This window comes from Gorilla gorilla, chromosome 13 (genome assembly GCF_029281585.2).
Source record: "Gorilla gorilla gorilla isolate KB3781 chromosome 13, NHGRI_mGorGor1-v2.1_pri, whole genome shotgun sequence".
Taxonomy (NCBI): Eukaryota; Metazoa; Chordata; class Mammalia; order Primates; family Hominidae; genus Gorilla; species Gorilla gorilla.
The window spans coordinates 89698389-89724618 of record NC_073237.2 but is presented as its reverse complement, the minus strand read 5'-3'; the positions used below and the strand labels follow the sequence as shown (position 1 = coordinate 89724618).

General features: G+C 53.8%; 1 protein-coding gene across 38 annotated transcripts in view; it reads right to left on the bottom strand.

Moving 5' to 3' along the window:
* Positions 1-26230, bottom strand: part of WNK2 (WNK lysine deficient protein kinase 2) — a 137517-nt gene that overhangs the window by 63961 nt on the left and 47326 nt on the right. For all 38 annotated transcript variants that reach the window (XM_031014450.3, XM_055349916.2, XM_055349926.2 and 35 more), the window contains exons 4-10: positions 25850-26070; positions 21979-22136; positions 18628-18716; positions 16975-17194; positions 9119-9410; positions 3837-4036; positions 470-625 (exon numbers count right to left, since the gene is read on the bottom strand). In XM_031014450.3, the coding sequence (XP_030870310.3) occupies positions 470-625; positions 3837-4036; positions 9119-9410; positions 16975-17194; positions 18628-18716; positions 21979-22136; positions 25850-26070 (1336 nt within the window). The remainder of the gene's footprint in view (positions 1-469; positions 626-3836; positions 4037-9118; positions 9411-16974; positions 17195-18627; positions 18717-21978; positions 22137-25849; positions 26071-26230) is intronic.

Below are 26230 nucleotides of genomic sequence, written 5' to 3'. Positions count from 1 at the left end.
TACACCACCAATCTGCCCAGACAAGCGCACCCCACTGGTTACACATGACAGGATATCAACCCTCACCCTCACATGCACACACACACGCTCACATTCACACATGCCTGCACACACACACTTGCACAGTCACACGTATACACATTCAGACACCCAGATCAACAAACTCCAGCCAGCCTGGAGCCAGGGCACAGCAGATCTTTCAGAAATGTTCTGAGTGAGCAGAGCCTTCCGTGTGCAGGGCACTGCGAACACTATGCATGCACGCAAACACACACACATACACGTACACACACATACACATGCACATACGAGAGTCACTCCCATCCCTCAGGCACACCAAAGACCTGGGGGAACCACAGAGAATTTGAGCGAAGGGTCTGTGGGAGGTGCTCATAGACCTGGGCCCAGGGGCCAGCAGAGGTGACTGCCTGCCTGGAGGGACAGTGGCCACAGGAGGTGCCACACTCACCTGCTGGCCGGGGGGTGCTGGCTGGCCTGGGCCCGTGGGCACGGGGGTGCTGGGCGGCGGCAGCACGGGGGCGAAGCTCATGGCCGGATCCGGGAAGTGCTGCTGGAGGGACGGAGGGCAGGCGGGGGCCGGGACAGAGCCCACCGGCAAGCCAGGCTGCAGAGAGCACCAGGGCCACACTCAGCAGCAGCTCTCGGCCACCAGGCCCCCTCCTGGGCAGGGGCAGGGTAGCCTCATGTCATCCCTGTGCCTGGTCCCTACCAGGGTCCCTCTTCCCAGGAACATGACAGCAGAAGCAGTGAGGGAGCCCTGGGCATCATTCACAACAGTGAAGGGCCAGGAACAGCACAGTCCCCAGCCCAGGGGTGCCCGGGCACGTCAGCCCCACAGAACATTACACAACCACAAAAAAGGCCAGCACAGAGGCTTTGCAGAACCATACAGAAAGGCTCCCGAGGACATTAAACTGGGGAAGCTCATGGTCCATATGACTGTGACCATGTAAGATGAAAACTTATACATAACACAGACGATATGGAGAGAAATGGGCCCTGGAACAGCATGTGAGCACTCCAGCGGCAGAGTGAACACAGACTACAAAAGGATGGGAAATCTAAGCTCTCAGAATGGGTATTTGCTGCCATTGAGGAATTGCTGCGAATTTGTTAATTTGTTGGTGTACTAATGGAATTGGGCTTTGTTCTCTGAGAGTCCTTATTGTGCAGAGCCGGAGGCTGAATCATTTATAGGGGAAGTGTCTTGCTGTCTAGGATTTATTTCAAAACAACGAGAATGTGAGGAGCAGGCAGGGCTACAGAGGATCATGGCTCTTCCACCCTGCCACGAACGTTCTCTCCCGTGGGGTTCTCTGGATCACGTGAGTGATGGCATGCCCAAAACTGCCCTCCTCACTTGTCTTTTGCGGTGGGTGCTTTATGAAAGGCAGCATGGTGTGAGTGGTTGGTGCAAGTGTATCTGGGATCCAGCTGGGCTTCTGGATTCACCTGAAGCCAGGGAGTGGAGGATGGGCCTGACTGGGCCGGACCATCCGTCTACCAGCTCTGGGCACTGTACACAGCCCAGGAGCTCGGGCAGGGCCTGGCAGCCTGGAGCAAGTGGCCTCGTGCTCCGGACAGCCTCCAGGGCAGCCTGGCAGCCCCACAGCAGCTGCTCCTCCTTGGCTGTTTCTCCTCCTTCACTGGGCGCTGCAGACACATCACCATGGCAACCATCCCAGGAAAGGCACGGAGGGGTAGGGAGAGCCCTCAGCACACCTGGGGACTCCTTCCAGGCCTCATCCTTTTTGAGTAAGTTGTCTGTGTCACTAGGTAGGAAGACTGAGACTCAGGCCCCTGGTCCAAGGTGACTGCACCTGTGATGTCCCTGCTCAGGTATGCTGGTTTCCACGCTGATGCTGAGACCAGCAGCATCACCGAGGCCACAGGAGAGGGACTTGGCCCAGTGGGAGCCCATGCCAGGAGTGACTCATGTGGTATCACATGGCATGGGAAGCCCTAACCTAGGCTGAGGAGGGATGAGAGCCAGGCAGAACATTCCAGTCCAGCCCCAGTTCAGCCAATCCTCAAAGCCAAGAACCACCACTCTGGAGCAGCAAATAGCCTTTTCTTTTCTTTTTTTTTAAATTTGTTGTAGAGACAGGGTCTTGCTTTTTTGCCCAGGCTGGCCTGGAACTCTTGGGCTCAAGTGATCTTCCTGCCTTCGGCTCCCAAAATGCTAGGATTACAGGCATGAGCCACCACGTTCAGCCTCGCCTTTCCTTATATGAGTTCTGCTGTTTAAAATTGTATTTCACTTCATTTTGTGAAATGAAGAAAACTGCAAATGCAAATTGCAAATGAGTCCTGGGGCTGCAGTCAGCAAAGGCAGACTCGGCAAACAGCTTCCACTGCTTTTCCAAAGGGCCTTTCTGGACCCTTCCGACTGAGCAGGCCTGGGAAGGCTGGTCCCGCATGCAAGGGTGCAGCAGGGCAGCCAGCAGGACAGAGGAGGCCAGAACAGCCCATGTGCCCACGCTCAGCCGACATCAAGAAGACGGGCCACAGCGCTGAGAGTGCGAGTGACAACCAGCGTAGCCAAAGCGCCAGGCAGGAGCTGCTCACGAGGGAAGAAGGAGCTTGGCCCGGAGTACACAGTGGCTGCACCTGTGATGTCCTTGCTTGGGCTTCCTGGCTCACACAGTAGGTGAGAGCCCACCCCATAAACTACCCTCTGAGGCTGGGTGCAGTGACTCACGCTTGTAATCTCAGCACTTTGGGAGGCTGAGGAGGGAGGATCACCTGAGGTCCGGAGTTCGAGACCAGGCTGGCCAACATGGTGAAACCTGGTGTCTACTAAAAATACAAAAATTAGCTGGGCGTGGTGGCGCATGCCTATAATCCCAGCTACTCAGGAGGCTGAGGCAGAGGAGTCGCTTGAACCCAGGAGGCAGAGGTTACAGTGAGCTGAGATCACGCCACTGCACTCCAGCCTGGGCAATAGAGCAAGACTCCGTCTCAAATAAACAAATAAATAAACAAACTATGCTCTGAGGGTACCAATCTACTGCCTGGGGCTCATGGGCAACCCCTCTGTGGCTGGGCACTTGGGACTGCAAGGAGCAATTGTTTTGCTTTCTGAAGTGTTTTTTAAAAATCAAAATAAAAAAATAAGTGCCAAATGTGACCCCACTCATCTTAGTCTTTCCCATGGGAATCAACCCACACGTGTCGTCGCAGCCCGAGGCTCCATCACTCCTTTGCCACACGTGCTCCCTGAAAGTGTTCCCCTCATCCCCGCCCTATTTTCATAGCTCTGACTTTAACCGCTACACAATATCTGGGAGAGAAGTGCCAGGAGCCCCTCAGGAGGCTGGGCAGCGAGATCGAATCTCAGGTTTCCTTCGTACAAATGATGCTTTTCTGTGATCTATGGAACAGTCTGGGATAATGTCCCAGGCCCAGGGCACTGTCAGTGGGTATCATGATTGTGGCTGTGGGTTGTCACCATTATCACTGTGCCCACTCCCCAGGGGGAACCACTCAGCTCTACCATAGCCTCCCAAACTCTGGGTGCCCTGGGGTCTGTTTTCCAATAGGGTGTCTTTCCTATCTAGTAGGTCTTTACGGGAATGTCAGGGCTACTCGGCCAGCAGTTCCGCAGCTGACAGCAAGGACGCGGCTTTCCTCTGGGCCTGGCTTTTGAATGTCTCCCCAGGAGAAGTGTGGCTGGACACTGACCACAGGCCACTTTTAATGCTGACCACAGTGCAGTGCAGCCTGGACAGCCCATCACAGAATTTAGAGCCCTCAGGGCCCTCAGACCAGGTAATGGGGATGGGGAAGGGGGTGGGAGTGGCGCTCTGACTCACTGCAGCTGTGGGCTGCTGGTAGGCCCCCAGCGAGGGCAGGCTCTGCGGCAGGACGGGCCCCTCGCTCACAGGGGGGCTGCACACACACTGGGCCGGGGGCGGCGCTGCGTCGGCAAGGGAGCCAAGCACCACGCTCTGCTGGCTGCTCTGCGAGTCCGAGTACACGGTAGAGCCCTGGCCGCTGTCGAAGGTGCTGTCCGCTGGGGAGGACAAAAGCAGGACTTAGAGTGGACATCTCCAAATGTCACATGAACAAACATTGGCTCATCTGCGTATTTTCTTCTGCAAAATAAAGGCTTGATTGTTTCTCCAGATCACATAAATAACCCGCATATATTGTTTAAACAATTGGCTGCTACAGAACCATACTGGGGATGCTGTCACGGTGCCCTACTCCAACACTGCCCATGTCTGGCCAGCATAATGTCAGGGCGGGTACATCGTGCCAATCCTCCCACAAGGCAGGTACCCACAACCAGCCCGCCGTGGCCTGGGCAGCAAGCACACATTGCAGCTCTTAAAGGCACAAGGGACTTGGGAGGCCAAAGGAATGTCTGAGGTAAGAAAAAACTGATGTCTTCACTGTGGAGATAAATATCACCTGTGTTTTATAAGAGGAGAGGGTGTCTCAGCACTCTGACCACCTTCACACACCATGGCAAAGGGCCCAAACTGTGGGGATTGAGGTCACGGGACCAGGTCTAACTTGGTTGGAAAATGGGGTCAAGGTGCCCCCAATACCCGCAGAGAGGCCTTGAGAGGGAAATGCACCCACTATTCCCCTGTGCAGTGGATGCGGTGGCAGGGGTGACACCAAGCGCCCATGGCCTGAGCTCCCCCAGAGGCCTCGCATGGCTCAGGCTGGCCTGGTCCCCATCAAACCCAAACAGACCTGCCTGCTCATGGGGGCACAGACAGGACCCCAGAGCCCATGGGCTTCTCATACTACGGTGTGCCTGGGAACATCTTCAGCCTGTGGGGTCATGCCAGCAGAGGGGAAAACAAAAACCTGTCTGAAATGGTACTTTGGGCTTACTGCTTCCAGATGCCAAAAGCTACAGAAACTTTAGAATTTACCACTTACAAACGCCACGCTATTTTCACGAGGGGCTGCATTTCAGAATACTGTGTCTGTTTATAATTTAAACAAAAGGGAAATCCTGTTGGCTTGGCGTTAAAATAACTTTTCCCAGGAATGGACGGAACCTATTGTAACCTAGGAAGACATAAGAAATGCTGAGGTTTAATTGTGCAAAACCAATCAGACAGGCAGGTCTGATTTTTAATGAGCCGAGTGGTCACTAAAGTGGTCATATCCACTTAGAGAAGAGAGGGGAGAGGAGGACGGGGAGGAAGGGGAAAACGTGTATAGACCTGACAAGTTTCAAGTAGAACAATTCTAACCATATGTGTAGCATTTTATTTATTTATTTTTTTGAGACAAGGTCTCACTGTCATCTGGACTGGAGTGCAGTGGTGTGATCACGGCTCACTACAGCCTTGACCTCCCAGGCTCAAGCAATTCTCCTGCTTCAGCCTCCTGAGTAGCTAGAACTACAGGCATACACCACCACACCTGGCTAATTTTTCTATCTTTTGTAGAGATGAGGTTTCGCCACGTTGCCCAGACTGGTCTCGAACCCCTGGGCTCAAGTGACCCACCCACCTTTGACTCCCAAAAGGAGCCACCATGCCCGGCCCACATTTTACATATTTAAAGTGAATATGTGCCAGGCATGGTGGCTCATGCCTGTAATCCCAGCATTTTGGGAGGCTGAGGCAGGCAGATCACGAGGTCAGGGGTTTGAGACCAGCCTGGCCAACATACTGAAACCCCGCCTCTACTAAAAATACGAAAAAAATCAGCTGGGCATGGTGGCACACACCTGTAGTCCCAGCTACTCAGGAGGCTGAGGCAGGAGAACAGCTTGAACCCAGGAGATGGTGGTTGCAGTGAGCCAAGATCCTGCCACTGCACTCCAGCCTGGGTGACGGAGTGAGACTCCGTCTCAAAAAAAAATAAAAAAAATTTAAAAAATTAAAAATAAAGTGAATATGGGCCGGGCACAGTGGCTCATGCCTGTAATCCCAGCACTTTGAGAGGCTGAGGTGGGCAGATAACTTGAGGTCAGGAGTTCAAGACCAACCTGGCCAGCAGGGCAAAACCCCATCTCTACTAAAAATACAAAAATTAGCCAGGCATGGTGGCACATGCCTGTAATCCCAGCTACTAGGGAGGCTGATGCAGAAGAATCACTTGAACCCGGGAGGCAGAGGTTGCAGTGAGCCGAGATTGCACCACCGCACTCCAGGCTGGGTGACAGAGCGAGACTCTGTCTCAAAAAAAAAAAAGTGAATAAGTTCATTAATCACACAATTAAACATTTTAGAAGACATTTTTGAAACTATTGGCAAATGTGCTACTACAGTCACCAGCTGCTTAAATAGAGTCACCAAGGAAGCCCCCGCTTGGTCAGGACACTTGGTGGGCAGTTTAAGAAAACACAACAAGGGAAAACCGTAAAAACTGACATACTGTTGCATCTTCCAATACAATAATGTGTGTCTGTTTGCCAATCTTGTTACACAGACCAGGTTCTTCTTGGATTATGGGGTTCCTGCTCTTACCCAGCATATCCCAGAGCAAGGTGCAGAAGGCTATGCAGGGTGCTATCCATTATGAAACAGAAGGGGATAAGGGTGTACATGTGTGCACACATGTGGATGTCAGTGTGCATGTGCATATTCATGTATGAATGCAGACATGTGTGCATGTGAATGTGTTCACATTTGTGGGGGTGTTCACATGTGTACATGTGTCCATTTGCATGCAGGCTGGGCGTGCATGTGTACACACACGTGGGGCATGCATGTCTGTGTGCAGGTGTTCATGTGTGGTAGCCATGTGTATGTGCATGTGTAGATGTGCCTATGTATTTGTGTGTGTGTTCTATGTGTGCCTATGGGTGTTCTATGTGTGTGGTAGGCTACATGTTTTATTATTGTTTTGTATTATTATTTTTGTATTAAAATACAAAAATTAGCTGGGCGTGGTGGCACATGCCTACAGTCCCAGCTACTCAGGAGGCTGAAGCAGAAGAATCACTTGAACCCAGGAGGCAGAGGTTGCAGGGAGCCAACATCGCACCAGTGCACTCCAGCCTGGAGACAGAGCGAGACTGTCTTTAAAAAAAAAAAAAAAAAAAAAATTGGTAGCATCTGTTGCCTCTAGGGAGGACAATGAAGTGATTTGCTACCTCCTGGCCTTTTTGAATTTTACACCATGTGGCTATATTACCTACTTTAAAGAAACCACAATGAACAAGTAAAAGTGTTTTTGAGGGGCCGGTTGCAGTGGCTCACACCTGTAATCCCAGCACTTTCAGAGGCTGAGGCGGGCGGATCACGAGGTCAGGAGATTGAGACCATCCTGGCTAACACGGTGAAACCCTGTCTCTACTAAAAATACAAAAAAATTAGCTGGGCGTGGTAGCAGGTGCCTGTAATCCCAGCTACTCAGGGGGCTGAGGCAGGAGAATGGCATGAACCTGGTAGGCGGAGCTTGCAGTGAGCCGAGATCGCGCCACTGCACTCCAGCCTGGGCAACAGAGCAAGACTCCGTCTCAAAAAAAACAACAAAAAAAGTGTTTTTGAGAAGCATGGCCATGGCCTCTGCACAAAGCACACAGAATCCTCAGTTGGTCTGGAAGTGGGCCTGTCTGCAGAGAGAACACCCACAACTGAATTGCAATCATCAGTCAGTCAATGTCTCCATCTGATTTTCCCACAGTGGATCAAACCTGAATTATATTATCTGACCACAAGCTAAACATATAGAAATATCCTCAAACTATGTCTTTTCAAAGTTTGAAAAAAGGAGATTTTTAAACTCCCATCCTAGGAATTGTTTAACCCACAATTACGATTTAAAAGTGCGTAGTGCTGTGTCAGATGTGAAGAATTTCTTCTTATAAAAAGTCTGTGCTCTTTAATTTTTTAGATGTATCAGAAAATGGAGCAATAATGTACCAATTTTATTCTCCAAAGCAAATCTGCGCAGGTTTGAGTGACATAAATAGTAGGCAAACCATCTCGACATGATGACTGCTTGTTTGAATTTAAATAGCCTACTTTAAAGAACTAGCCATTTCAATGATAAATGAAGGATGTGCATATTAAATAAATTAAACAGACTATTTCAGTCTTTGCACATGAATGATCTGAAATATTGGCCCTGGCAGGTCCCTTGGCTCTGTCATTCTATCCCATGCATATTCACAGAATGAACAATGCCATGTTCCTCAGTCCTCAGCTCACTGCTGAATTCTTAGGATGTTGAGGGCACAGACAGGAACTTTTCTGCCTGTATGTGCAGAAGATACTAGGTTTTCCCTAAATGGTCTTAGATGAAACCTGATCTAAAGTGATTCCTGCCAATTCATCAGTAACACCCTACTGAAAATGCACAAAAGGTCCCAAAGGTTCTGCCTTAGAAGGGAGATACTACGGGGGATGGGAGGTCCCCACGGCAACACCACAAGCCAAGCCAGCAAGCAGCACACTCTGTTCCTAGGACAGATGTCCCACCAAGCAGCCACTGCCGCCACCTCACCTGGCCTTCACATTCCCCCCAAAGGGCCAGAACTGTCATTCTCAGACAGGTTAAGGAACCTGCCCTAAGTCCACAGATCCATAGCACAGAGTGGGACTGAACTGGCTCCACCAGACCCTGCTGGCTCAGGGCCCATTTGTCCCCATCTGTCCTGAGAACATGAACTTCACTGAGCCTTAATCTCCTGGTTACAGATCACCGGGAAATGCTGAGAAAGCCCCAATCCCTTCACTGAAACAAGGCTCACCCATACCTAGGGTCCACACGCTGCATGGTGGGCTGGGGGGACAGGGCCCAGGCTGGTCACAGAATCAGGCCCTGCACATCCCAGTGCTTGGGTCTGCTGGCCCCACCACCCTGGAAGTTGCTCTCTTATGAAGTTCCCGACATGCCCTGGCACCAAAGGTGCTGGCAGAAGGCGAGCCTGTCACGGGGCATAGGCGCCCAGCCAGGACTCCTAGAAACTACCTACAGCTAAAGCAATCACCCACGCTATGTGAGGACAGCCCAGAGCTACACGATGTCTCCTCTGAGGGGATGCTATGCTGACCCCCTTCCTCACAAAGCATTCCAATAAAGGGAGAGGACTTCATTTTTCTTTGCCCAATAGCTGGTTTTTGCAGGGTAGGTGGGAGGGGTGCCCATGGCCACCCCACCCCTGAGCACTCACAGGCCAGGGAGGTGGCGCTGGTCGGCAACGTAGGTGGCAGGAGGTGCTGGTCGGCCTCCGGCTCCTCGGGCTCTGGTGGCCCGGGCTGCCCAGCCTGTGCATGGTAGGTCACCTGGACCTGCAGGGGCACCGGCGGACCCCTGGCCTTGTCCGGGCTGCCCACATCCTGCTGCTCCTTGGGCTGCAGCGCAGGCCAGATCCTCTCCCGCCGCCACTGGATCAAGGCCACGCGGTCACGGATGGACTTGGCCACGATCTTGACGTCACTCTCGTGGAAGAATCCAGACTCAATCTGTAAAGGCAGTCATGTTGTCAGCATCGCTGGGGATCAGCCCTCACCGGCCCACACCCCTTACCTAAAGTGCTTTCCCATCACTGGCTCATCCACGCAGGACACGCTCGCCATCCCACTGCCACTGAGTGTAAAATCCGTGGGGACAGCTCAGAGATGGCATGGCAGAGGTTTGCCAGGCAAGGCAAAGAAAGACCACCACCACGCAGGCTTGACCTGCCTCCTGCAGAGTCCACAGCAAGAGCAAAGCAGACCAGCCCCTCAACCAGACCCGAGGGCTCCCTGAGCTCCCGGCGCCCCCGGGGCTGGTGGCAGACAGGAAGGGGCTCCTGATTGTCTCCATGCTCAGAAGTGGTGACAAGGAGCTTTGGAGCTAGCATTTTCCTGAAACATCTCTGAGTCTGGGGCTGCCCAAAGATGGGGAACGGGGCCACACCCGAGTTGCAGATGGAGGAAGGACATGCGTTTTGTAATTAGGGACCAGTAAGGTATGCACTGATGCCTGGCAAATTTTAAAACTGATTTACCAAGCACAGCCTTGAGAGCATTTGTAAGAGAGCCCGAAGGTCTCCAGGAAACATCATGAGCTCGCCAAGAATATTCATGGAATAACTACCTTCTTTCTTCTGATAAAAGAGATCCCTTTTGAAGGGGCTGCTCTTGCTAGGCTGCAGTTGCAGTGACCACAAACACATGAAAACATGGGAGAACAAAGATTCCAGATCCACCCGCACTTCCCCTCCCTTCCTGAGCACCTCAGTCCTAAAGGCGCTAGGTCAGGCTGGACCAGCCAGGCCTCCGCAGTAGGGCGGAGGTGCCTGTGCAAGAGGGCACCCTGGCTTCGGGGCAGTGCCAGGCACAGAGGGAGTCATAGCTATCGGGGAGGGGAGGTGGTGACAGCACCAATGGAGGCCGGCGACCCCACAAAAGTGACCAAACAAGAAAATATATTAGGGATAGTGGACGCCAGGCTCCTCAGGTGTGGAGAGGCAGAAATTTTCAACAGGAACCTTTTTGCCAGGTGGGAATTGGAGCTGTTGGTGTGAAGCGCACAACAGACGTGAATAAACACAGACAGACTGCACAGGCAGGCTCGCGACACCTTCGCGGTGTAAATGCACAGACACACGTGTACTTGTGAACTGAGTTCACCAGGAGGGCCTGGGAGCAACAACACCCACAGCAAGGAGCATGCAGAGCTCGGCCAGGACAGGAATGCAGCGTGGCTCTAAGAGGCGGCAGCTCAAGGCTGGGCAGGAGAAGGACAGGATGAGCTTGACAGTGAGGACGTGCTCAGAGTGACAGGGATGTGCAAAACGGCACGGGAGCCAGTGCTGAGGGCCTCCCGCTGGCAAATCTGGGGCACTTTGAGCATCAAAATGAACAGTGACACAATGATGGTTTGAAGGACATGTCCACAGACTCTGACATGCATTTTGCATATGGGGGTGGCAGGAGGGGTGAGGTGTCACTGCTGCTATCAGGTGGGGGGCGGCAGGTAGGTGTGGCCTCTCTATCCCCATCTCTCCCTCCGTTTCTCCTCTGTGGCTCCCTCACCCAGTCTCTTTGCCTCTCTTTCCTGTGGATCATCTGCTCTAGGGGAAGCCATGTCACAAATGACCCTATGCAGAGGCCCTCCTGGCAGGGAACTGAGTTCTGAGGCAGGGTCTGAGACTGCAGCCCAGGCCAACACCTGATCCCATCTCACTAGGGCCCTGAGCCAAGGCACCTGATCCCTGACCTCTAAGGCTGGAACCAGGGCATTTCAAGTGACTCACTAGGCAGCAATGGGACAGTTCATCTGTGGAGCAGGACCCATTGAGTAAAACAGAAAACCATGAGGCCACAGAGAGGTAAAGAAATAAGTGAGAAGATTGGTGACAAACAAGATATTTACAGTGTCCAAACATTCTCCATGAGACATGTACAGTTGCGAAAGGTGAGAGGAGCTCAACTTAGAGAAGCCACAGGTGCCCTGCACCAAGCTCAGAGCCAGCATCTGCCTAACTGGCGGGTGAAGCTGTGCACCCCGGGGAAATACATGCAAACTCAGCCCCTTCCATGAGATTCCTGTGGAGATGCAAGACCTGACTGTGACCCACCCACAGAGGGCCACCTGAGCCCGTCCCGAGGGACAGGTCATGGAAGTCAGGCGAGGAAAGGGGCCCAGAGGACTTGTGATGGTGTCACTGGGACAACTGGGGACCTGAGTGGCCCGAGGATAGGAGGATGGGCCTGAGGATTGACGGTATTTCCGGATGCAAGAAAGTGCCCTAGTTTCAGGAAGCAGACATGAAAGTATTCAGGGCTTCAGGGGAATCAGGTCAGCCACTTAGTCTCAAATGGTTCGTGGAAAATAAATGGTTCTTTGTAGTGTCCTTGCAATTTTTCAGTAAGTTTGTGATTATTCAAAAGTCTTTGTTTCAAAAGACAATTTTTTTCCACAGAATGATGTTCCCTAACAGAAACAGCCCTGGTCAGTCTCCCCTGATTCAGAAGAGACATGAGTGGGGCGGCGGAGGGGGACCAGTGAGGTGGGACAGAAGCTTACGGCTCAGTCAGTGGGACCCATCTACACTCAGGGTTGCCGCTGGCCCCAAACCAGCCCCAAGGCCACTCAGCAGCAGGGCAGCCCAGCTGGGAAGGAGGAGAAACCAGGCACCAGGTTCCCTTCTGGCTGAGAGTCCAGAGCAGACTTTTTTTCTAGGGAGCCTCAGAGAACGGGCTCCAACCCTAGGGGATCTCACAGGGAGGCCGAGGCAGGTGTCCTTGTCACTGGCACCCAGGCGCAGGTATGCACAGCCAGCCAGACCTGCTTGGCCCGGGCCTCTGCTCCTAGTGAGCATGTGGGTGAGGCCATTCCTAAGGCTCCACGTAGCCTCGGGGTCATATCCAGGGCGTGGTCCCACCCTTGCCCACCTCGGCCCAGATATGTGACCAGAGGCTGCCAAGGCCACGTCCTCCTGCTGCCATTACTATTTGCTGCTGGCACCACAGCCCGCAGCCCATTTTCCCTTGAGACTGTCTTCATCATCACCCCCAGCCTTCCTCTCTAAAGTGTTTCTTCTATTTTTTTTCCCAAACAGGAAAACATTTAGCCGTGGTGAGTGCCACACAGGTGCATTGCATTATCAGGAGAGTATGAAGGTGGAGGGGAGGGCTGGCTGGGAATCCCCTTGGGGGTCGACTCCCAGAGTCCCTTCCAGATCGAAGCTGGCCCAGGCCCCACAGAGCCCGCTATTTCCTCTGTCTCTCTCTGGGGAGCTCCATCTGGCCCCTTCCATCTGCCGTGTGGAACTTGCTGAGAGGTGACTTCAGGGGAAGGAGAGCTCTGCCACATCTGCATTCTCTCCCACCCTCGGGGTCCTTCCAGAAAGAGGTCTCATCTGGATTCCAGAACATCTCTAAGACCTAACATCTGCTAATCTCAGGGACTTTCGTTTGTTTGAGACAGGGTCTCACTCTGCCGCCCAGGCTGGAAATCATGCAGCGGGATACAGCTCACAGCAAAGGCCTCCTAAGCTCAAGCAATCCTCCTGCCTTGGCCTCCCAAAGTGCTGGGATGACAGGCATGAGTGACTGAACCCGGCCTAATCTCAGATTTTAGGAAGAAGAGCAGCCTCAGAGCCAGGTGCTAGTGTCTCTCTAGCCTCAGCAGATACACCAACATCAAGCTGTTTTCACTGCATCACGGTGAGGCCCCTCCAGTCTAGGGTCCATGGCAGGGCTGGTGTCAGGACCCCAGGGAGGCCAGTGACGGACTCTGGTGTCTGAAGCGGGCGGGAAGGAGGAGTGTGAGGTTAGAACCTGGAAAGGCCCCATAGGGACCCAGCATCAACCTGCCGGGGCACACAAGCTGTTCCCGGGGAGTGAGCCCCAAGGTAGGAGCATGTTGCTTCCAGCTGCTGTCAGGCGGCTCTTGAGGTCCTGCCTTCCCTGTTCTTAGCAGAGCGGGGCGGGTGCTGTTTATTGTTGTGCTTTAGCTGAGCACAGGTCATGTCCCTTCTTCTTGGATGCTCTATTTCACGGGTGATGTGTCTCACAATGAAAAAAATGTAAAAGATGCAGAAGCCGGGGTGAAGGTGCTCAGGCCAAGGGGCCTCTGCTGTGAACTGATGCAGGAACACAGCCGCAGAGTTCAGCCAACTGCCAGGGACGGGGACTTGTGTGGTGACGGGCACAGGAGGCTGTAGGTTGAAGGGACAGCTGCATCCACAATGACTCTGCAGGAGGGAGGGGGCAGGGAGGCCGAGTCTCCGTGTGGATGAAAAGCAGGGAGGAGTGGCAGTCTTGGGAGGCTCCTCCTGCTTGCCTGTCTTCAGAGCAGCTAGACAAGGCCCAGGGCAGGTTCTGGGCTTTGCCACCTTAGGACAAAACCCAAGACAGGCAAGGAGGCCACGAGGTCTGGTGGAGGCAGCAACACTGCTCTTGTAGAATCCTGGGCCCCTCCCCAGGCTGCACCACCCATGTTGGAATCAGTGCTGAGTGGGCTCTGATGTCCCCTCTGCCGCTCAGCCGTCGCTGTAGCACTTGGCCTCCTGACACAGCTCCCCGGTCCCTCGTACCCTCTCCCCCCAGCACTGACCAAGCATAACCACATTCATGGAAGGAACAAGAGCGCCTCATTCTCCTGCCCTTCCTGAGGCTGTCACCACATCAAAACCAGGTCATCCAAATGTCCTCCTATCCTTGCCCTTGGCCCAGACCTCAGCACCGGGACAGAGGTAACTCCCTGCAAGGTCAGAGCCAGCACAGCTGCCCCAGGACCTTCCTCATCCTCATTTGTGCGTGAGACTCCCACAGGTCATCCTCATCCTCCCTCGAGGCCATCTTCTGTCCTCTCAAAACCTCAGCCATCCCACTGAGCAGCCAGCCAGGTGCCTCCAGAAAGATGTTCTTGGCCTGCAGCCACCATCCCAATCCTCAGCTTACACGCTGTACATAGCCTATGCAGCATCTCACTCGGCACTTGCTATTTGCAATGAATGTGTGAACGGACAGCTGTATTACATCAGCAGAGAAATGGTGCACCTGAAGTCACAGGACAGATGTGCTGGTAATTATCCGAATGTAATTCACAGCAAACTTGTAGCAATTCAATTTGAAAAAATGTACCTCTGTGCACCACATGGTCATGGAGAGCAATGAAAGATCCTCCAGGAAGCACAGAGCTCATCAACCCCATTAGATCTGCTCATAGCAGAGGCTTCTGTGTCTGGGTCAGGGATGTGAGCAGAGACAAGCCAGATGAGAATGGGACAGGTGGCCACTTTGCAGCATCTGGGGTGATAGTGCAGCCAGCTTGCAGGAGCCCCACAGAGAAGCCAGCCTGGGCGCCACCCCACAGTGGGAGCTGTAGCCATCCTTACTGTGCTATCACAGCCCAGGACATGGGCCACTGTGCAGGGGAAGGCAGAGCCCTGGCCCGAGGCACTGGCAGCCTGAGGAGGTGTCTCCTCCAGTCCAAGTCCCAGTCACTGAGGCCCTGCACTCAGGTCCACACCAGGAGCACCCCATCCTACAGCTGTGGTGAGGCTAGGAGCAGCAGGAAGCGTGCCAAGACCCCAGCAGGACCTTAGCTCAAGTAGCCCAAAGTCCTCAGCCACACAGGCAGCCCCAGGAGCAGTCCAGTTCCACCTGCTTCCTTCCTCAGGGGTCACGGCTGCAGGAAGTCCAGCTGAGAGACTGCTGCTCCCTGCACTGACCTCACAGGGTAACCTACACCATGTGGCCCACTGAATCCCTCATGTACCACATACCAGAGCCCCCATGGACAAGGAGCTGCCAGGAGGAGCAGAGTCTGTGACACACACGCAGCTCACTGGCACCCCAGCATTCCTGGCTCCAAGGGCCCAAGCACCTTCCATGGTATCACCAAGCCTCAGTTTCCACACCCGAGTCAGACCTCCGCAGGAACCTTCCAGAGCAGCCGCCCCTCCCACCTCTCTGCAACCCCCATCCAGGTGTGATCCACTTCTCTTTGTTGAGACCCAGCCCGGCCTGGAGAAGTGAAGCTTGGGAAAAATCATCAGCCTGGAACTGGTGACTGATGGACATTTTCAACAGACGTGATGTATTCAGTAAAAAGCTTATTCAAAAGAAAGAAAAAACGGCGAGCACCTTTGTGGTCAGGACACATGAGCCGAGGCTCTCTATCATGAGCACACCGGATTTATTTCTGCTCGGGTGTTCACTGCAAATGCGCAACTTTCTTACCATGCAATACTAACTGCCTTCTTCCTAGCCTCTCGTTCCCACTGGTCTTCCCCTTTGTGACTTTGTTTTCACCTGTTCCGGTGCAGACATTCCTGTCCTTCGTATCAAGTTGTCTGACTTAATGTCAACGTTTGTTCATGTTTTGTAACTAACAACAAAGACGTCTCTGTCTCTAGGCCCTGCACTAGGGTTCTCAGGCGGCAGTGTTGGCCCTGGGGCCCTCCCAGGCCAGGTTCCCACCACTGTCCCTCTCTGGCGTCCACTGCCCAATGCCCAGCAAACATGCCCTATCCCTGTAGGGGTGTGACCAAAGTCTGCTTGTCCAAGAACTTCTAACAGCCCCCGGCCCAGGGCAGCAGTGCCCCACAGAACATTCCAGGCCAGAAACGTCCTGCATTGTTCAAGACTAGAACCACTAACCACACTTGGCACCGAGCACTTGAAATGTGGCCAGTAGGACTGAGAAAGTGGATTTTAAATTTTAATTAATTTATATTTTAATAGCACATGTGGGCAGTGGCGATTTTACTGGATGGCACAGACCTGAGAATCAAGTCAGAATAATCTAGATCTGTCCCACCTGCTGCACCTGTCCCCACATCCCACACAATTACCATTCCATCACTGACCCCCTGGCATCGTCAGCGTGGCCTCTCCTCCTACCACTGCACCTGGACCACTCCCACTCCTTTCTGCCTGTGCCTGTGGCCCTGTCTCTTCTGCCTCTCATTCCAGTCGGCTCAGCGCCCCCTCCAATGAGGCCTCGATGACACCCCAGCACAAAGGGGCACTTCTGCTGCCAGCCCCAACCCACTCCTCATCCACAGAGCTTAAGATGATGAGAGGAGCAGGAGGAAGAGAAGAGGCGGAAAGGTACCCCCGACCCGCCTTTCTAGGTGGAGAAGTCCCAGGTCCCAGAAACCCAATGTAACAGTGCTCCCAAACAAAAGGAAAGGCGAAGATCCCAAACCCAAAGCCACCACACTGACACAAAGTCAGCAAGAGTCCGGCAAAGCAAGCGAGGCCTTTCTGACAAGTCAGAGGTCCTGGGTTGCTCTCTGCACACCCACCCTGAATTCCCACACTGCACTGGCTCGGAGCTGCTAATCCCCTGGGTGCTGTGTTTTTGAGGGGACTCCCACTTAGGCCACCCCTGTGCAGACCCTAGGCAGACGTGGCCAGGCTGTGAGACCTCAGCTGCCCACACCTGCCTGGATGGCACTGCCACACCCACTGGCCTTGCAGTCCCCTCCGGAGCAAGCCCCCTCAGCCCACTTTTGTTCTCATCCTTGGAAGCCACGAGCTGCCAACACCTGCACCCACCACACCCCATCTGAGTCCTGCTTACCATCTCTTGGGCCACCTCATCCGGCGTCTCCTTCTCCAGGTCGAAGGTGAACTCTATGGCTCCATTGTCCTTGGGCTTTCCCTTCAGTTTCTTGGGGTCTTCCACCCAGAGCCTCAGGGCGATGGTGGACTTCCTGCCGTGGTCCTCCTCCGCGAGCTCCACCCTCACGCCTGTGTCCTCTGCGAAGAAGGCGTGGCTCAGCAGGTCTTTGATCTCGTACCTGGAGGGAGAGCAGCTGACAGGCAGGGGCACAGGCGCCAGGGCCTCCATGCCCAGGCTCCTGTGTCCACGCGCACCAGGACAAGGACAGGCACACCTGCAGGAGCCTGAGGCCAGGCCTCATGTCTCAGCACTCCCAGGGGTAAAGAAAAAATTTCAGTGAATCCAGTCTTACTATTAACACATAGTGTTTTAAGACTTCCTTTATTCCCCCTCATTATAAAAAAAAAAAATGCTCATAAAAGATTCAATGATACAAAAGAGGATTTGGAAATACATTAGGCCTCCCATTATGCAAATACAGCCCCTGTGGATGTGCTAGCCAGCTTTCAATTGTCAGAAGACACAACTGAAACATTTTAGTGTTTAGTCCTGGGTAGGTCTAAAATGGACACAGAAGCGGAGCCCCCCACGCTCTGAGCTCCCTGTGCCCAGTGCCATGAAGCAGTGACCTTTTCAAGGGGGCTTCCTTCAGGATGCTGGCCAGATGACAGAGAACAGGGCAGAGGGTGAGCTGGAGGAGAGTGAGGACCTGCAGAACTAGGGGGTGCCCAGCCAGACCCAGCCTCGAAGGCTCTTTGCAGGGATCCGGGAGGGCGGGCCACAGGGTGTTGCCATGGTGACCACTTCGGGGCTCTGCAGGGCTTGGCCACCCAAAGAAGCCTCCCTAACCACTAACCTATAACCTCCTTTACCCTATAAATGGAACCACACAGCACGCACTCTTTGGGGCCTGGCTTCCTCTGTGTGTGCTCCAGAGTCACCTGTGTAGTTTCGAGTATCCACAATCCGTCCCTGCTTACTGCTGAGGGGTGTCACGTCAGATGGTGGGTATACTCCAGTGTTAGGGGGAGGGAAGGCTGAGGAAGCACCCCCAGCCTTCCACCTGACCAACAGGGAAGGACAGGCCCTGCTTGGAGGTGGGGAGCTGGCTTTGTGGAGTGGTTCCAGGACTGCTATTTTTGAGAAGGGCCAAACAACCCAGTCCATGAAATACACGTCAGGGCTCCACATGGAGGCCCACACCTACAGCCACTGGCGTGCGGATGTTCTTCAAGGCATGGGAGTCATGCAGAGAGGAGCAGAGGGGCTGGAGAGAAGCCCCAGGTGCTCAGACTCTACAGGCTGGGTCCTGGAGGAGCAGTCAGCCAAGGACAGGACTGTCCTCAAAGCCAAGGAGGGGGCTGTCCCCAAAGACAAGGAGAGGGTTCCCAGATGGCCAACAAGGACGTGAGGGCCTGGCCTCCTGGCCTGGTGTCACCCACACGCACTCAGGGCCGACATGCTCACCAGCCCCTGCTAACGTGCCCCAGACACCCTGGCCTGAGCCTGCCTGTCTTGAAGTCCCCTCATCAAGAACACAGCTCTCAATGCCAGCTGGAATGAGTTCAGCTGGAGATGGACCCCAGAACCCAACCCTTCAGGGGAACTCACCTTTCCTCCTTGTTTTTGCAGATACACTCCCCAATAATCTCCTTGATTTCAGGATCATGCACTTTCTCAAAGCTGGCCGGCTTGATACCCTGACAGGGAGAAAGCAGAGTTACCTGACCCGATCGGCTGCCGGAAGGCGAGGCCTCCACCACAGTGGGAGGAACTCCCACTCCCAGCCACGCCAGGACACGGGCATTGGACTTAACCTGCACAAACTACTAGAAAACTGGGCAAAATATGTGAAACGGATGACAGGGCAGCGCCAAATGCAGGCTCTGGGAGAAAGGGACACAATCCCCCATGGCCCCAGGTCACTGCCCAGAGCAATTCCCAGACAAGGCACCGTAAACCAGCAGAGCCCTGTGGCCCCACTGAGTTGAGGGGTAGAGCTGAGTTCAGGAAGGCTGAGGAGGCCACAGGCAGAGTTCCAGAAAGAAGAGAACATACAGCAAAAAAAAAAGAGCCCCAAGTATCTGCACCTGGGTCCCCTCCAGTCTTTGCTGAGGACCAGACCACAAAACCACATGTGCATTGTCAATGCCACAGGGCCAGGTGAAGAACCACAGGGAGCTGCAGGCAGGGCAATTCGCAGAGTTCACACAGGTCAGGATGTGTACAATGTACAGCATCCAATCAAAAATTACTAGAAATGCTGAGATGCAAGAAAATGTGACCCACGACCCTGCAGAAAAGCCAGCCAACAGAAAGAGACCTACAAATGAGAGGGGCTGCAACTTGTAGGCAAGTAGGTTAAAACTCTTTACAGATACATACAAGTAGTAAAGGAAAATGAACATAAAAAATGAGAGATAAAAACAGAACCAAATAGAACTCCAGATGAAAAGCCCATCTGAATTGAACACTTCACCGCAGCAGACTGACAGCAGATTACACACTGCAGAAAAAAGACGAGTGAACCTGAAGATGTGGTGCAGCAGAGAAAGATGGTCACTGAGGCTCTATTCTGCTCATTTCAGAATCTGAAATGCTACCAAGGTCACATATGCACATGATATTCATAAAACTGGAATCCCAAAAAAGATAAGGGGACATAAAAAAAGACTTGAAGAAATAATGGCTGAAAATTTCACAACTTTGATGGAAACTCTACGCCCATAGATGAAGTGAGATAAACCCGAGCTGGGAATAAATTGAAGAATTCTGTGAAACCGCTGCAATTCCCTTCCAAATCTCCCCTCCCCACTGCTTGAAGCCAGGAGCCTGGTCTCCTACCATTCAGAACCTTCTTGGGTCACCCTACTTCTGTCAAAACCATCATCACCCCGGCTACAACACACTGCACACCTCCACCTCAGCTGCAGAATTTGATACTGGGGTTAACACCTCAAATGCAGCAGTCAGTCTCTGGAAAGGTGTTGATCAGAGCTTCACTGAGCCTCCCAAGTAGGGCCACGAGGGCCCCTGTGCCAGGAGGCTAGCAGAGGCAGCGCCATGATGCGGTGGATGGGACGCCTCCTACAGAGCCGGGCCTTTCTAACCACACCTGGGCTTCCTCCCCACACCTCCTCCTTGAGGGTGCAGGAGCACTATTTGTGGTCACTGCTGCTGGCCAAGGGCCAGGCCATGCGGCTTTGTTGCGGGGGGGTGCAGGTGGCAGCCTGAGGGACAGTGGCTCTTCGCCCAGCTGATGGCTGTGCATGAAGGGAGCAGAGGGCAGCCCTGCAACCGGACTCAGAAGCAGCAGGGCGGGGCCAGGTGCTGCTTGCAATCTGCTAGGTTGTTTTGTGTTGGAAGTAGAGTAAGACGGTGTATGAGCAACTAATTTTAAAAAATTTTAAACACAATGAGGGTACCAACTATCACATTCTTTCTCCTTCAACACGATTTAGCCTTCAAAAGCTTCACCTGACTCTTAATATAGATAACATAAAGCATAAATTTTCCCAAGGTCAGGGAGGAGGGTGGGGGCACGCCCACCTGCCCTGGGTGCTGGAGCCCCCAGCCTGGGGCAGACACAGGAGTGAAGAACCTAAGGGCTCTGCCCAGTAGTGTACACCCCCAGGGTCGAGGAACACCACCAGCCCCTGGGACAGCTTCGGGACAGACCACCATCCACACTCCACAGTGAACCCAGGGGCCCTCCCATCCCACAACAGCACCCCAAGGCCTGGCAAATGGAGCTCTTAATCTCTGGAGCGCCCCACTTCCTCCTGCTGCAGACCATCCCTGCCTCCCTGGAGGGCCGCTGCACACAGCCAGCAGGTCCTGACACTCCTTCCAGTACCCATGGAAAACTGTGCGCCTGTCTGTGAAGTTTCTGACCCAGGCCCACAGGTGAGTCAAGGACTCTGTCTGCCCTCCCACTTCCTCAGAGGCACACAGGAGGGGCTCAGAACAACCAAGTGACCGATGATTTACAACAACCAAGGGACAGAAATGCAGGTAATCTGCAAGGAGGGCTCGGGATGGAGGGATGGGTCAGAGTGAGGCTGTGCAGCTGCTGAGGACCACAGCCCCTGGTGCACCTGCAGAAGCAGCCATGGCCCCGCAGAGCAGCACTGAGGGGCAGCGTGGCCCCACCCAGTCAGGTGGCATGTGGAGACAGCAGGGACTGCAGGGATCAGGGCAGCCTGGGCCCTCAGTGCAGACGCCGCATGTCAGGGACAGCTCTGCAGGCCCCTGGGCTTCACAACAAGACGGATGGTGCAGAAAACAGGCACAGAAAGCCTTGGCCTGGCCATTCCGTTTCCAGATATTCTGTTTGCATTCCCTCCACCCAGTGGGGCCACCACAGAGGGAGGACAAGACAGATCTGTTTATGCAGCTGAAGCCGTCCGATTAAAGAAAAAAATCACAGCGACAGCAAAACAGGGATTAACGTTCCCAGCTGCCTGGCGCTGACGACTGCCTAGAGACACACTTGGTGTAGGGGTGACTGGTTTAGCTGAAAAAGAAATCAAACCATTGTTTCAAAATGAAGAAGATAGGAAAGCAGGCAGCCATGGGCGGCCCAGAGTGTGAGCACTGGGGATGGGTGGCCTAGGCACGCCTCCAGGCAGGGGGCTATGGTGAAGCTCCAGCCTCTCTGAGCCTCAGTCTCCCCACCATCCCTGCTGTGAGAGCGACAGCCTCCATGGGTAAGCACTGCCTACAGCACCCCATGCACCACCATCCCTTCAGGTAGGAGACCTTGAATAACCACCCTGCTACTAAGCCTCAGTTTCCCCCTCTGTAAAATGGCCAATCTCCTGAGTTTCCCCCTCTGCAAAATGGCCAAGCTCCTTACACAGCTGCCAGGATGGCTTTACAGAGCCACATGGAGCCCAGCCCAGGGCACGGCCCAAGGCCTCTGTGTCCTTATTAATTAACCAAGGGGCCACGTGGACTCACACAGGTGACCTTGCGGTAGATCTGGGCCGCGTTCTGGCACTCCGAGTAGGGGTACTCCGAGGTGGCCATCTCCAGCATGCACATCCCAAAGGCATAGACGTCCACGGACTCATCGTAGTGCTCCTCGTACATCTCGGGCGCCATGAACTCGGGAGTACCTGTGCCCGGAAGCAACAGACGCAGCAGTCAGCTGGCCACGGGCCCAGGAAGAGCTGGAGCCAGTGTCCCGGGAGCTTTGGCTGCCCAGAACCCCATGTCCCCTCCACATCCCATGGCACACTCAGAACACCTGGACCCCAGGGCCAGCCCTGCCCCTCACTTGGGACACAGGTGTGCTTTACAGACAGAGGGTTCCAAAAGTTCCACCTGGAACCACAGGAGTCCAGGGTTAGAAATCAGGTGACAGAGCCATCCCCTGCTCATAAGCTGGGAGACTATGACTTCCCAGGGGACGGGGTCCGAGCCTGGAAGGAGGCAAAACCCTGAGCACGCCCTCGCCTGTGGACACTATGATCCAGCCACAGGCTCGGCCGCAGCCACGTTCAGAAACCCTGGAGCAGAAAGAACTTGGGTTGCTACAGAGCTACCTAAAGCCACAAAACCCCTAAATGTCCCAAAGTGGGGAAAGGCTGGGTACACTCAGCCCACCCCTACAAGTGTCACGCAGCATGTACAACAATCAGCATCACTGAAGACAGTGTCCCTGAATGGGGGTGGGGTAGAAAATGGTACCCACCTGACAGAACCACAGAGTTGCTAAGATGGGAACTGTATGTGGCTCCTAAACACAAGTGATGCAAAAACAGTGTCTTCACTGAATTTTTAAGGACATGGCAAAGTTATGGTAGGCTGAGCAAAATGAGCATGAGGCTAGACGTGCTGGCTGGCCTCACCTATGCAAAACCAAACCCCCAGGGCAAGATGATGTCTGCAGGGGGCGAGGGCTGATTTTTATTTTACTTATATTGGTCTGGGGTTTCTCTATTCTCTATAATAAGCTTTAGCTTTCATAATATAGCAACTGTAAAGGCCTTTTTAATAAAATAAGTCCGGTTGCATGTCTGTCGCGCTGAATGCAAAGAAAGGGGACTAGAGACTTCAGTACAGCTGCTTTTAACGTCTGGATGTTTGTTGACTTTGGAAGGTCTTCAAAATGTTCTAGTTTCTTTTTAAAAGCTCAAGCTAACTAATTAGTGCGTTTTAAAAGCACGTTTTGTTTACCCGTCATTTCAATTTAAAATGTGTTACTTTTTTTTTTTTTTTTTTGAGACGGAATCTCACTCTGTCCCCCAGGCTGGAGTGCAATGGTGCAATCTTGGCTCACTGCAACCTCCATCTCCCACCCAGGTTCAAGCAATTCTCCTGCTTCAGCCTCCCAAGTAGCTGGGACTACAGGCGTCTGCCGCCATGCCCGGCTAATTTATTTGTATTTTTGGTAGAGACGGGATTTCACCATGTTGGTCAGGCTGTTCTCGAACTTCTGACCTCAAATGATCCGCCCGCCTCAGCCTCCCAAAGTGCTGGGATTAGAGGTGTGAGTCACTGTGCCTGGCCACTCTTTTTTAAAGTTAACATTTTGGATAAAAATTGCGACAAGAATATGGTTTGGATTTCAGTCTTAGGCACACAGAACTCTGGAAGAACCCATGAGAAACAACAGGAGCTGAGTGCAGGGGCCTGACGCCGGGAACTTTTATTCTTTTGGGTTTTTTAACCACATGATTATACTGAAAATTTGCTGCACTAGCAATTTTTTTTTTTTTTTTTTTGAGACTGGATCATGCCCTGTCGCCCAGGCTCGAGTGCAGTGGCATGAACACAGCTCACTGCAACCTCGACCTCCCAGTCTCAAGCAATCCTCCCACCTCAGCCTCCCAAGTAGCTGGGACTACAGGTGTTCACCATGCCAGGCCAATTTCTTTTTCTTTCTCTTTCTTTTCTTTCTTTCTTTATTTCTCTCTCTTTCCTTCCTTCCCCTTTCCTTTTTTTTTTTTTTTTTTTTTGTACAGACAGGGATCTCACTACATTGCCTAGGCTAGCCTCGAACCCCTGAGCTTAAGCAATTCTCCTGCTTCAGCCTCATTCTCTAGGAGCCTGAGCAGCTGACGACACTCCTGGTTGTGGCCTCTCTAACCAAAGCTTCCCGGACTCCAGCTGAGCAAAAGCTGGGTTGACGAGGGACAGCCCACAGAGCTGGGCAACCATGCGGGTCACAAGATCTCCCCACTGTGCCTGCTGGAAACACCTGGCCTTCATCTCAACCTGATCTAGCAACTCGAAACCTCGTTTCCAAGAGGGCAAAGAGCCGCCCAGCCAGAGGAAGCCGAGGGGCTCTGCCAGGGCTGCCGCTTCACAGTGGGCTGTGCTTCTTCCTCCAGGAGTGTTCGCTCCTGAGTAGGAGATCCCAAGCCTCCCTCCTGCCACCCGACTGCGCCCGGGGTTTGAGACCTGGGTTCCTACCACTTCTGAAGCCAAATTTGCAAAATCTGCCCAGAAAGTGCGCAGAGCTCAAAGCCCTGGGCATGGGCTCTCCACGGTCCTGGGCCCCTGCTCTCAGCCCCTCCAGGAGGGAGTGGAGACCCTCACCTATATACCCATTTCACAGATGGGGAAACTGAACCCTGGGTCAGCCCCTACACTCCACCACTCAGCTCCCCCAGAATGCCAGAGGCTTTGTGTCCACAGGGCCACCCCCGGGCAGCCACCTTGCCCCAGATGTCACATTCTGAACAGACTTCCCAAACCAAAGCAGCTCTGGAGTCTCATTTTCCCCACACCTGCCAAGTTCTGTCCCCAAACATGCAGCAGAACTAAGAATTCACAAAGCCCCAAGATCGACTGCTCACTGTCCTGCCCTCACATTGGGGGCACGCTGGGTCTTCATTAACATGGGGGAGCCTCTCCCAATCTGATCCGATCGGGTCCCATCTGGGCTTCCTGAGCCCTGACCCACGCTGCTTGCCCTGCACATGTTGCAGCTTTCCCATCATCCTGGCCCCAGAAACAGCTGCTCCACAGCCACCCAAGCATTCTTTTCAAAGCCGGTGGAGGCCCCCACCCAGGACCAGTGGACACTTCACACCCACTGTGCCAGGAGCACACCTGGGGCCAGGTACATGGCACAACGCAGACCCCTGGTCTCTGCAAAGAAGCTCCGGGCCAGCTGCCCCTAGGGGCGACGGCATCTCGCCCCAAAAGAAGGCTGGGAAGGCTTCTCACAGGAGGGCATCTGTACTGAGGCCTGAAATGCCCAACAAGCTGAATTAATTCCTTGGCGCCCTGCTCCTATCCTGTGCACAACGCCTGCTCTGTGCCCCGCCCCGCAGGTATGTGGATTCCCCAGATACTCCAAGTTCTCACTTCCTTGGGCCTCACAGCCCGGGTGACACCTCCCTGCCCACTGAGAGCTCCAGCGTCACTGGCCACAAACCTCCCAAGTTCCTCTGTGGTCAGGGCAGCTTCCCTCTCCCGAGTGCCCACAGTGCCCACACACACCACGAGCATCGGCACCCAGCCCACCTCCCCTGCTAGACAATCACAGCTGGCACCCAAGCCACAGCCACGGAGGGAAACACAAAGACCATCTGGGGCCAGAGTCGGACAAGGCAGGGGCAGCAGGGGAGGGAGGCAGCCAAGTCAGCTGTCCCAGCCCAAGTGGCCTGGGAATCCAATGAGTGGGCAGGCCCTCCAGCTGAGCTACAAAAGGCTTGGTGGGGTAGCCCAGACACCCCGGCCCGAGGCTCCCGCGCCCAGACGCTCCTCCCACTGGGTCTCCTGCACCAGGTCTGAACAAAACTGGATGCTCGCCAGCACTCAATGCTGCCCAGCTTCTCATGGGCTCCAAGGGCCTGGGGAGGAGAAGCAGATTTACCTATCACACTTTTGGCAAATGACGCCCTTTTCAGAGTGGCCAGGCCCAAGTCACCAATCTTCACAGACCCAGTTGGTCCGGTGATAAAAATATTGTCACATTTCAGGTCTCGGTGGATGATGGGTGGCGTCCTTGTGTGCAGGAACAGCAGGCCCTTCAGGATCTGCCGGCACCAGCTGCGGAGAACCTTGGGCTTCATCACCTTGAACCGCTTCAGGTACCTGCAGGGGTTCACGGGCACAGCTCACCAAGCAGCTCGCCGGCAGCGGCCCCCTAGCAAAGCCCCCACCTAACACTGCTCAGGCCTGGTACAAAGTCCATTCCCGTGCACACGGCACATACCTGTGACAGGTAGTGAAGGTGAGACGGGAGGGCCAGACA